Consider the following 13,637-nt stretch of genomic DNA (forward strand, 5'->3'; position numbering starts at 1 on the left):
ATGTATTTCTATAATAAAAATACATATCTGATATGACGTAATATATAATTAGCATCAAACTAAATATATAAGTCATATTCTCAAGGATCAAAGATTAAACGGGAAAAAAAAAAATGATTACACAACCAACAATTAGGTGGCGATATGCACTAAGCATGTAAACGACCATTGAATAAAAGAAGAAAGAAACAGCATGGTGCGCTTTTTCTTAGAGTCCGTTTCCATAGTGACTCGTCGATTCGTTGCTCTGTTGAGAATGTCTTGAGTCTTAACCAGGAACATACAAGGTTTGGGGTTAATCAACCCGAAGTTCAGGGTTTAGCTGAAGGCAAGTTAACCATGCTTTCTGGAATACACCCCAGGTAAGTATTTATTGACGGATAGTGAGGAGAGTGAGCAGCAGGTGAGTATCTTGTGATTTGTCTTGATCTGGAGATCTGTGCGAGAACTGATATCCTTATCATTCACAGGGGAGAGTCCTGGAATATACGCTGGAGATTCACTGGAGAGTCTATAAGGTAAGTAAACACAGGTAAGTGCATCCAGAGTCAGGTACCATTCGTTATGGTGAACCGTAGACCAGACGATGAGTGTCAGAGAGCATGTGGAGTTTATAGGAGTGCTGATGAGGGTCCGCAGGTGCAGGTGATCAAAACTCAGGTGACTGGGATCTGGTGATTGCTGATGACGTCGGTGATTCTCTAACACCACTGAAGGGCGTTGTTTATTGTAAGTTTATTTACTTAATTTTTTGTTCTTGTACTTGTCCTTGTATTTTATTTCAGTATCCTTAACCAAACTGCATTAAACATAAGCATTTTGTATACAATTACAAATAAAATTTAACTATTAATTATATTTTATTATTAAAACTTCCTGCACCTTTCAAGTTTCCATGCCAACATCAAATCATGTAGTAAGATATAGGCTACAACAGCTTGTGACAATTCATTACACGTGACCTTACCAAATAACACCAACAGACTGCATGCTTAATGACAAAATCTGTCTCACTGTCTCAATTACTGCGCAATGTGTCAGTGATTAATTAGCTCAATTAGCACTTCGGACATTGTCATTGGGAGTTGTGGTGGTTCTGCTTTATGACGCAAGCCCATGCATTATTAAAAGCCCATTAAGTAGCAGATTCTCCCTTAAGATCTTAAAGCTTGAGGTAAAAGGAAAAAGCCACTAAGGGAAACTACAGTGAATGGCTGAAAACCTATTGCATTTTTGTTAACGTAAATGCATTTTTTTAAACTTCGTATTCATGAAAAAATGTATAATAAAATTTTAATCAACACAACTGTTTTCAACATTGATAATAATAATGAGAAGAAATGTTTCTTGAGCTCCAAATCAGCATACAAGAACATTTCTGAAGGTTCATGTTTAGTCGAAGACCGTACGACCGATTGACCGTCATTATATGTGGTGTCAATCCTGTTTCCATTACCATCTGATTCTGTTATTTTACTATGGCACTGTCTCAGTAAATGCAGAGTAAAAATTTAATTGCTCATTGAGCCACTTACAATACTTCTTCCAGTGGTTGTCACCAGCTCAATACAGTTAACGCATCGCTCCCCTGAGACCTCCATCTCCGGCTCATCTGGTAAATGTGAACACTTGAACACTGTGTTCCACAGGTCAGGGTTCACTGTCTGACAAAATGCAGTTAAAAGAGAGAGTTTATCAGGCTGGGCTCAGGACTATTAATGAGGAAAGGAAAAGCAGGTGGTCCCTTTATCTGTGATAGAGGTCAACCCTACCAGAGAAAATGGCAGGAGGATTAGATATGGGGATTAGGTTGTCTAGTAATTGCAGCTCATTGGAAGAAAAAAAATATGCATATGGAAGATCCCTATTAAACAATATATGAGGTGCAAATAATCAACTGTGGGCAGTATGCTATTGCAAAAAAACTGTTCTATGTTCATTTTCAAATAGAAATGACCATAATTTATAGTTCTAAAGAAAGGAAGAAGTCATTATGCTACTTGTATAAAGAATTTCAGGCAATTTTTAAACTTTCTATACAAAAAAAAGGTAATAAAGAAGCATTTGTAAATTAGGGACAAAAAAGAAAACATCCAAATAGTGTAAAATAAATACATATTTTATATATCTATAATTTATATATGAAATGTATTATACAGTACTTTAAAGACTTTAAGTAAATGCATTTTTTTAAACTTCGTATTCATGAAAAAATGTATAATAAAATTTTAAGCAACACAACTGTTTTCAACATTGATAATGAGAAGAAATGTTTCTTGAGCTCCAAATCAGCATACAAGAACATTTCTTAAGGTTCATGTGACACTGAAAACTGGAATAATGTCAAAAATGCTTTAAACCAGAAAAACCTTAAATTATAAATATGTTTAAAAATATAACTGTTTTACAATATTTTGATTAAATAAATGCAGCCTTAGTAAGCATGAGAGATTTCTTTAAAAAACATTTAAAAAAATCTTACCGAACGCAAACTTTTGAAGAGTAGTGTGTACTAATAGATTCAAAATGGTGTGTGTGTGTGTGTGTGTGTGTGTGTGTGTGTGTGTGTGTGTGTATTATATACATTCATTCAATCAAAAATACAGTAAAAACAGTAATACTGTTAAATATTATTACAATTTTAAATAACTGTTTTGTATTTTAACGAATTTCTAACACAAACTGTTAAAGGAGTGATGAAGAAGCATGTGTAATTTAGAAACACAAAGAATGTGAAAAATGTGAAAAATGTGACAATGTGGCACGTTCACAATTTAGCTTGCTGTTGAACAGTTTTCATTAACGGCAGCTGGAATGGCGAAGAAGATTACACAAGCTCAAGGTTAACCTAGATAAGGTGTGACGGCTTCAGCAGTGTTTTAATATCATCTGCCACACCGTTCCCTCCACCAGATTTATAGTCCGAAAAGAAATCCAGCATGTCCCTGGAGCCATCATTCTTACTGTTTTTATTTTTTTTTTATAGATTGTCATTCCATTGTAAATCTCAATGAATTAATGCGTCTTCCACAGACAAATCAGACCAATATGAAAAATGTCCACTTATTACAGAGAAATAGAAGAGGATGCCTTTGACAGATGGAATCTCATTGAACTCTGCATAACGGATGTCTGGGGTGTTTTCAAGTCTCTGGATGAATCCATCATCCATCATCCGGAGACGGAGAGTGTTGCGTGTGGTGGTAAAGGACTCTAGTAATAATTCTAGTTAATCACTGTCAGTGAATGGCAGAAATATTAACTATTCATTACCCCTCTTCACACCTCAGAAATGAAGTATCGATGTATCTTAAAACAAAAACATCGCTGCAGGACATAATCTTGATGGTGGCAGAGCAGAGGAGCTCTATTCTAGATGCACATCTTTTGGCCTCGTCACGCCGCGCGATGCTCGCACAGAAATGCAGTGGCTGATGAAAATGCATTGGATGTATTATTTATGCAACTTCTCACAGTAGCAGAAGAGCCGTCGAGATTGAAAATGCATGTTGTCAGCTTCTGGCTTCCCTAGGTTGAAATCAATAGAGAGAAGCACTAACCTGTCACCAGCCTGATGACTGATTGAATTCAGAGAGGCTGTGAGGCTTAACGCACTTCAGAAAGGAAACTGCAGTCTATTGGAGGCATGCAGCGGAATAATATTCCAATTCTGGTGTGGATGGTTTTCCTTCCCAGAGTGCACTGCTCTTACCCTTCACTGCTCAGGGACCGCTATCAATGAATAGTCATCCGGATTCTGAAGCAGGGCCCACTTCAGTGCAGGCACCCTTCGCAATCTCCGTCTCTTCCCTGGGGCACTTAACTTGCTCATTCTGTTCATAAGCAAGCAATCACGCAAAAGACTAATTAAATTACCTCAAACTGCTTTACCTCTGTGAAGTCCGTCATATTTATAATGTATTTGTGAGGGAATACACACCATGGAACATGGAACTATTTACCATTTTTCCAAAACGCCATTACCTCTGATCTGGACTGCTCTTTGCAGATTGATCTTTTATCCACTACATATGGAAACTCTCCTCAACATCAAAGCAACCTGTTGTGAAAATGGGTTTCAAAAGACTTCACATGGTAGCTTTATGGCTGTGTTTCCACTTGACATGTTTGGTTCAATTAAAACAAACTCTGGTGCTCTGTTAGAGTGGTTTCTTTGAATGCATGAACTCTGACATCTGAACCTTGGTGCGCACCAACAAGCGGACCAAGAACAACCTTTTCGGAGGGCTCACAGTCCGCTACCAAATGAATTCTGGTGGAGTTTGACTGACATGTAAACTCAGCTCAACCCAAAGATATCTAAACGAACCAAAAACAGTTTGTGATGTTACAAGATGTGACCCAATAAAAGACAGAAAGCCTAAGCGTACATGGCTCTTCTCATCATAGCAGCTTTGTTACCCATAACCTTTCAGTACAGATGTCAGAACAGCCATCTCCTTGCAGCATATCTCTGTGTGCAATGACTCTTTTACACATTTTATAAGCTTTTCGTTAAGAACATAGCTTTTCATACTTAATGTACAGTGTAAATACACTAAGTAGGACAAAGTATAAAAGACTCAGTATGTGTAAATGGACAAATAGTGTAAATAAACATAATAGGCAATTAGTACTAAAGGTAAGTAGAGGTATGTAGCCACTGCCAACAAGGATGCACACACAAAAAATGTCAGCAACCTCATCTTGTTAAAAAAAGCTTTAAATGTTTCAAATAAGCTTTCTCCGTCAACAAATGACCGTGTATCTGATTCTACGTGACTTTCAGAACAAAGTCACCCTTTGTGATTTAGTCACCTGGTCAAACTCTTGTCACAAATTAATGCGGTTTTGCTCTAGGCATAATTGTGCATGCAAAACCATACCGGCCAGAGCTTATAGCCCCTAATCAAATATCCAGTAGATGTCCATGATAAGCTTGTGTTACCTTAGTCTGGAAACACTCTCACATATTTAATGCTAGATAACCCAACTGACCTGAATTTACTGCAAACAGTGTTTGATCATTTTGTGATGTGCTGCATTAAGACATGCATGTTGATGTGGTATGGAGCATGATTGACAGTGCCTGATTCTCTCAGGGGTTCATATAGAGCTAGTAGATGACTAAAGTGACTGAAGATGCATTTAATATGTCAGTTATGGTGACATAAAAGCAGTGGATCATGGATTAATTTCATCACTGTAAGAGGGTTAGCCACACATTTTCAAAAAGGTCATATGTAAAAAATGTCAATATATAATATGTACTGAGTAAATGTACTTCACTACTATACTATACTATTATACTTGAGTGACATTCAAAATGAATAATTGCACTTCTATTCAGTTACATGTAGAGATACATAGATTTAAAAATACTTTGACCTTCAAAACACAAAGGACATATTTACAGGTCATCACGATGGAAGCTCTCCTTTTAGTGTCCATGTCTTACTGAGCTTGTTGTTAAATGGTAACAATTAAATCACATTGTTACCATTTAACCATCGAGGAAGAACAGTTGGTGTCTATAAAGGAAACTTTATACTCTCTGCAGTCGTGGCCTAATGGATAGAGAGTCAGACGTGTTACCCAAAGGTCGCAGGTTTGAGTCTCAGGTCTGGCAGGGATTGTAGGTGGGGGGAGTGAATGTCCAGCACTCTCTCCACCCTCAATACCACGACTAAGGTGAGACCCTTGAGGAAGGCACTGAACCCCCAGGTGCTGCAGCATAAAAGGCTGCCCACTGCTCCGGGTGTGTGTTCACGGTGTGTGTGCACAAATTCCGAGTATGGGTCACCATACTAGGCCACACGTCATGTCCTTTCCTTTTTCCTATAAACAAATTTCACTGTTAAAAAAGTCCTGTCTTAGGATAAAACACAGCAGCTGTGCTGTGGTTGCCAGAAATTGACAATGTTTGTAGTATGGGATAACATATTGGTACCTGTATATTTCACACATTAAAAGTGTGTTTCATTCAATGATGTTAATAAATGTCAAAACGTTAACTATTATAAAAGAAAGAAACCAAGTGGCTTTGTTACCAAAATGAATTTAAAAACAAAAATGAAAAAAATTTCAGTAAAAAGTGACATTTTCAAACAGGCATGCCAAACATTACCTTCATTTTCCATTGGTCCCACAATCGGATAGTCCCATCCCAAACACACATAATTCCTTAAAGGAACAATTAACTGAAAATTTACTCAACCTCAGGCCATCCAAGAAGTCTAGGTGAGTTTGAGTCTTCAGCGGATTTAAAGAAATTTAGCATTATATCTCTTCCTCACAAATGGATCCTCTGCAGTGAATGGGCGCCGTCAGAATGAGAGTCCAAACATATGATAAAAGCATCACAATAATCCACGACATGACTCCAGTTGGACAATTAATGTTGTGTGAAGTGAAAAGCTGTGTGTTTTTAAGAAACAAATCCATCATTAAAAATGTTTAACTTCAAATCGTTGCTTCCGGTTGCTTCAGAGTCCATAATATTGCTTTCTCCATTGAAACAGATATTTGTCTGAATCAGAAGAAAAATCTCCATTTACAAGACGTTAATTTTCAGAACATTTTTATTTTTGGGTGAACTTTTCCTTTAAGATGTTGTTTTGTCCAGATGGTGATAGCAGTACAGCATTTAAACAGTTCAGGGGAAATCAAACCAGGACAGGAGAGGAGAAAGTTTTTAATATCACAAAAATTACACACTTCAGCTTTAAGGGCACCATCAAAACTTGAGCTTGTATATGGCTTGAAAATAACAACAGCAGCAGTTCCTCACCGACAAGACAACATCTAGTAGTTACAGCTCCATCTCATCACAAAGTTTGACTTTGCTTTAAGATGAATGCCTTTGGATACTGACTCAATCCAAAAAAAATGTCTCTTTCTAAAATTAAACGTAGCATGACGAGACCACCAGCTGTGAATGGAGTAACTGATAACAGCGAGCTTGTTCTCTGATGCTTGGGAACTATTGCGGGTGGGTGGGGACACTGCAGTCCCTAAAGCTTTTAACAAATAACTCAAATGTCTTTTGTCACCAGGTCTTGCACTGAAATGAATGACACACCGGAGGACTATTAAATGTTCTGCACTCTCATTTTTCACAGTTCGGTATGGCCTTTACTTTATTTCACTTGCTTTCTGAGAACTTTCATAGTTCCTTTCTATCCGAGTTATATTCGGCCCATAATAAGAGACATACTAAATTCAAAACAACCTTTCATTATTATAAACCTTTCCCCACATTTACGTAAATATTGCATATAATCTTTTTTAAAATCTATTTTAGTATATGAAACAGTAAAAAACTTCTTGAAGATTCTACAAGGGGTATGTAAGCTTAAGAGTAAAACCGTACATGACAGAGCTCTAAAAATATTCCTCTATGCTAGTTTCAGAGTACTAGACTTTTGGGACTGAGAAAAATGACAAAACAGCTGTAGGTGTTATCAGTTTAAATTTACAAGCAAAATTTCACATATAGCAGGAGGGAATAAACTTAACATGCACTTAAAATGGATGTTGCCCATGAGGTTAGGATTTCAGTCTTTCTCGCTCATTTTTTTTTTTCTCCCCATATTTTGTACAAATGGAAAGTGGCTGGTTTCTATCTGGTCTGGCTAGAGAATAAGCTCTCAAGCTAGAGTACTTGTTTACAAGCATTCAAGGTCTCGTGACCTTCACAATGCACATCAATCAAATGAAAATCATCAAGAAATGGAAGAAAAACGTCCATTCGTCTCTTTTTGATATATTCAAACTGTACTGGAAAACATTATTGATCCTTTTTCTATTTTAGTAACACAACTCCCATTGATCAACATTCATGCTTCCTTACCATACCAGTCAGCATGCCTCAAAATTACACATTTTGTATGTTTATCTTTGTGCTCAGAATAATTCAGCGAGCATGTACTGAGCAGCAAGTCCCATAGCGTACCACGACACACAAGCTACTTCAATATTGACAAAAAAAATGACATCAGGAGGCTTGACAGACAATCTATTATTCAAGTCACAATGCAATTTGATGGATTTAAGGACAGAGGACAAATACTCAATCTCTTTTGCCAGAAAGAAACACAGCTGACATCCCTGACTCCATGTCAACAACAGGGTGGCTAGACTTGTTACAGTGTCAAGTATCGCTTGGGAAACACAAATATAGCTGCAGACATTCATGGCTGTATTCCTAGGGGTATATTTCAATATTTGCATCTTAATTAATATGGTTCACCTCAAAATACCAGTGGACTAAAGCTAATTTGGTTGTGGAAGACTGTACAGACACCAGTTTGCTTCCTGAGACATCATTAAAGCAATCTTCTTCAAACCTTAGGGAATTTACCAGCAAGCCTCTCTTAATGAGTTTTAATAAATACTGGATGACTTGACACTGAGATGTACCTTTAAATAATTCTCTCCTATTGCCTTTTTGAACCCTCCTGATTCTGTTTCTCTCCCAAAGGATACGAACGATATAAGATCTTCTATAACACCGTAGCATCATAAAGCATACTATTCATTGCTAAACCTTACTGAATATCCCCTGTAATTCTATAATGCAACATAGCACTAGAAAGCTTTTTAGGCTTTTGGAGATTAAATCATGTGATTTTCTGTGATTGTCAGGCACTTGATTGTAGCCTGATATATCAGTAGTACACTTCTCCTGCTCTGAGCACTAAAGTGATTTTGGCTACGAGTCACTATATACTGTAAATCCCCTGAATCAATCTTCACAGCCTCTGAGAAATACATATTCATCTTCTCAGCTCTTAATGTATATATAAAAATCCATAGTGATGCTGTTTTGAAGAAGGGAGGAGTCACAATAGTCAACTAGTCTTCCAACAGTAGTTGACAAGTGAGAATGCATAAAGATCACATTTTGAGTTAAAAAAAAATATGATGTTTCATTATGTTTTCTAGTTGCAATGTCATAAATCAGTATAACCGTAGCACTAAATCAAGTTTGGGATATTGAGGAACTAATTTCCTGACATGATTACATCTTGCAAATTATTATCATTATTATCACAACTGATATCTTTCTAGGAATGTGCAAGACATATATATACATATCCAAAACTTGAAAATGAGCCATCAAATTTGTAGATTGAGTGTGCCGGAAGTGTACATTGGTTGTAGGCTATGCTTGTTTTTTTTTTTTGTGCATTATGAGATATAAGTGCACTTGATAATGTTCTCTTTGGTTTCGGACACCACTACAGATGTCTGTCTCCTCGAAGTGTGCACTATATAAGAGTATGGAATATGGGGGTAATTTCAGACACAGTCCTAGAAGCTGAACAACATTGCAAGAGCGTTGTGAGAATATTTAGGTCGTGAATGCGCATTCACAACCTAAATATTCCCACTATAGTCTAGTGACTATAAACACAGGCCTGAAATGGTCGACTCCCTAGCCAGTTCACTGACTAACAAACAATTGTGCTGACTGAAATACGCAAATGCCAATATCCTACTTAAAAATAAACATATGTCCTTAATCGACGAGAAACAATCAATTACCAAACAAACACATCCCATCAGAACCTACATCATATTTCGTGATGCTTCGCCAGATGGTATTAATTTATAAAGGTATGCTTTTGAAACGTGAGGAAAATGTGATATTCTGTTCTAAAGGTTCACAAATAATCTGGAGTCTTATATGTTTTATAATCAATGTGCATAAGGAATGATACTTTGGCCCAATCAGAATCTGTTGTGGGCGGAGCTACCTGCTACAATGCTGTACCGCGTCTTGATTGGTTGGTCACAGTCACATGTATGTCTATTTATACATGGGCCAATTACTAGTTGGGCTAGTAGGTATAAAGCCAGCGAGTAGGTATAAAGCCAGTGAGCTCATTATCCCCACTATGTTTGCAAGTCACCTAAAGGGTCTTCCCGTCAAATCGCTTGGTGTATTCTCCACAGAGTGTGGTACCTCGAGATTACAAAATAGGGAGAATTCAAAGAAACAAATTAGGGAGGCCTAAAAGTGTCTCATGATGGAATACATTATAATTACCTTTCCGTGAACGAAAGTCATGTACTGCAAAACAACGTGGTTTATCCAGAGGAAATTTTCATTGTCCTTTATGTGACTTTTATGTTTGCTGTGAAAAACCATGGGCCATTTTGGTTATGTTGGCCAATTAGAGACAAACCAGACAAGTGGATGTGTTACACAGCAGAAAGAATGATGAGAAAATGGTGACCGGAGATACCCAGTCAATTCTGTTGATAGTTATCAGACAGGTTTCTTACACATTAAATTCCCTGCAGCATTGTTCAGGCCGGCCACAAAACAGCAGGGCTGAAGTAAAGGTCTGCTTGAACCCAAGAGGATGCTGATAGTAACACTGGAAAACAGCAGAAGCAGCACTATCCTCTTAGATCAGAGGTCTTAAATGCAAATTACCTGGTGACTACTAACCAGGTGGTGGGCAGCAGAAGAGCTGCAATAAAAATGTTTTTTATAACTATGGATTTTAACTATATACAGATAATGATGCATGGTTAGACCTTTTCAGAGTTGAGCAGCTCATCTCAGCCTCATGCCTAACAGACTGCAGTGCATGCTGAGAGGAGTAATGACGCCTAAGATTGCATTCCTTGAGAACTGCAATTTTCTTCTTGCTGATCATGCAGGTAGTCTCCATTAAGAGATCAGAAACATCATGCATGCTTTGATGTAACGGTCAGAAGTTATTTAAACATAAAAGGACTAAAATACACAGCAATCAATTCACACATGATATTTGTAAATCATTTTATTTCAGACAGCAAAATAAAACAGCTAGAGAAGCTGCAGGGTTGTGAAAAAATGAAATAGGCTGGCAGTCAATTTAACCAAAAAAAGACTACAGCTGCATATTTACATATGTTTTTATTATATAAAATGAAAATATATCATATTAACATTAAATAAAAGTGAAATCTACTCCAAAATACAAACTCTCCAAATGTACTCAGTCCAAACCTGTATACTAGTAAAGCACTTTTTTTCTTTTTTTTTTTTTACTGAAACCAAAATTAAAAAGTTTTCATTTAGCAAAAAAACAAAATTTACATAACTGAACTGCTGTTCAAGGTTTTGTGTTTTTAAAGTGAAGTGAAAAGTGAAGTGACATTCAGCCAAGTATGGTGACCCATACTCGGAATTCGTGCTCTGCATTTAACCCATCCAACGTGCACACACACAGCAGTGAACACACACACACCGTGAACACACACCCGGAGCAGTGGGCAGCCATTTATGCTGCGGCGCCCGGGGAGCAGTTGGGGGTTCGGTGCGTTGCTCAAGGGCACCTCAGTCGTGGTATTGAGGGTGGAGAGAGCGCTGGACATTCACTCCCCCCACCTACAATCCCTGCCGGCCAGAGACTTGAACCCGCAACCTTCGGATTACAAGTCCGACTCTCTAACCATTAGGCCACGACTTCCCTGTCGTGGCCTAAACCAGTCATGGTAAAATTCTTTGACAATTCTATCCAAGCTAACAGGGAACATTATCAAAACTTCAGCTAACATTCTGACATTATTCCAGTAACCTTAATAGAACGATTGTTCAATTATCTGATCTTTAATAATGTTCTCAAAACGTTAGCGCAAAATAATTATACGCCATTAACGGAATGTTTTTCGGAATTATTTTAGTTGGATGTTCTTGTAATTTTTTGTTTACATTAATATTAGTTAACACAAGTTTCAAGATGGTTTACATGTAACATATTATTAACCCTAGCATCATATTTAGGCACAGTTAGTACACACTTCTGCCGTGTATACCTGTTTTAGGTAATGCACAGTGTGTATGAGATTGACGCTGACGTGGTCAAAACATGCCATGAGAGAAACGCTAAATAAATGTTAACGCCGTCTGAAACTGAAAATTTTTTGTGCTTTTCCAGGTGAGTATTTTTGTTGCTGACTGTATACATTTTTCTGGAGAACACAAAAGAATATTATTTTGAAGAGTGAAAAACACTCTATGGACAAAAAAACATGGAGATGTTTTTGAAAATATCTTCTGTGTGCTCCACATAAAGAAAATCTAGGCGGTCTGCCTCAGAATTTTCATGTTTGGGTAAATCATCCCTCTTTAAGAGGACAAAGGAAAAAAGCCCAAACCAGAATTTTAAAATTGACTTGTGGGTCAGATATAAGATATAAGGGCTCTATATCAATCAGCCAATGTTCAGTACTACAATTGTCTCTAAAACACTAATGGAAACATCTACCAAACGTAAGCAGGTACTTCCAAGTAAACATAGTCATGTAAATAGGCAATGAGTGGGTACTTAAGGAAAAGTCATTGGAAGAACAGCAAAAACAGCATGTCTTACACAGAACTGTGTTCACAGCTTGGCGGCCAACTCGCAGGTCTGCTTTAAAACAACACTGGCTGTAATGAGTAGCTGTACCTGGCCATGAAAAATGAGCATCTGCTTTTGCAGATAAGGCATCGCTGAGAAAAACTGAAATGAAGCTTTATTTGGTATGTCTGGTGGTGGAAAAAAAATGTAGGATATGGTGCATGCTGACTTCACCGCAGGGCATGTGAAGAGGGGGGTGGGGGGTGGGGAAGCAATGTAAACAGTTGCAATGGAACAACGCTGCCCCCTAATGCAATATTCAGCTACGCTCACAATCCATCACTGTTTTTCACTGAAACTAGTGTAATTAAAAATAATTACGGATCATGTGTATGAGAAGAAAGTACATGACTGATCTGTTAGAGCAGCAGAAGAAAGTGTTTGTTGATGTGGAGGACACTTCACTCAGAAGATGGTGCTCAATTCTCTCAGGACAGTAAGTGATCGTGCTGCTTCTGCTCTGAAGTCCATCATAAGGTGTGGACATAGATGGCGACTGTACAGTGCTGATGGAAATCGCTCATTGTCTTGCATCCTCATGAAAACGGAACATCACACGCATATTAACACAGATTTTAGAGTTTACATTGAGTTGTCCTGCTGACCCTCTGTATCTGTGCTAGGCCAGACAATAGAAATATGGTACGGTTTCAAGTCTTCTTCAGAGACGAAGTCTGGAGCACGGCTCATGAGGTCGTGACCTCTGAACGATTTTGGAAAAGCTATTACGTCTCTGATACTGGGAGCTCCTACAATGATGGACATCAGTCGATCCAGCCCTGTTCAGGAGAAAAACAGCAATTTAATAATTATTAGGAATGCACATTATATTATTTCCATATTTATTATGCTTTTTTAATCTGTAATTAATGAAATTAATATACACTATTGATTAAAGGTTTTGGGTCAGTAATAGTTTTGTAAGAAGTATCTTATGCTCACAAAGGAAGCATTTATTTGATTAGAAAATCAGTAAAAACAGTAATATTGTAACAATATTAATATATATAGAAATGTATTTAATGTGAATATATTTCTATTTTAATTAATTTTTAAATATAATGTATTCCTGAAATGGCAAAGCTGAATTTTAAGCAGCCATTACCAAAAGTCTGAGATCCTTCAGAAATCATTCTATTGACATTAAAATGCTGATTTGGTGCTCATTTCTTATTATTATCAATGTTAAAAAGCACAATCACTTTCAGAATTCTTTGATGAAAGTTATTTTTA

General features: G+C 37.3%; 1 protein-coding gene across 1 annotated transcript in view; it reads right to left on the reverse strand.

Annotated features, from left to right (window-relative positions):
• Positions 1 to 10,782: 10,782 nt before the first annotated feature.
• The window catches only part of LOC306845932 (aspartate--tRNA ligase, mitochondrial-like), a 17,462-nt gene continuing 14,607 nt past the window's right edge, over positions 10,783 to 13,637 (reverse strand). The window contains exon 17 of the mRNA XM_079378951.1: positions 10,783 to 13,183. Coding sequence (XP_079235077.1) covers positions 12,987 to 13,183 — 197 coding nt within the window. The 3' untranslated portion in view covers positions 10,783 to 12,986. The remainder of the gene's footprint in view (positions 13,184 to 13,637) is intronic.

This window comes from Barbus barbus, assembly GCF_936440315.1.
Source record: "Barbus barbus genome assembly, chromosome: 26".
NCBI classification, from domain to species: Eukaryota; Metazoa; Chordata; class Actinopteri; order Cypriniformes; family Cyprinidae; genus Barbus; species Barbus barbus.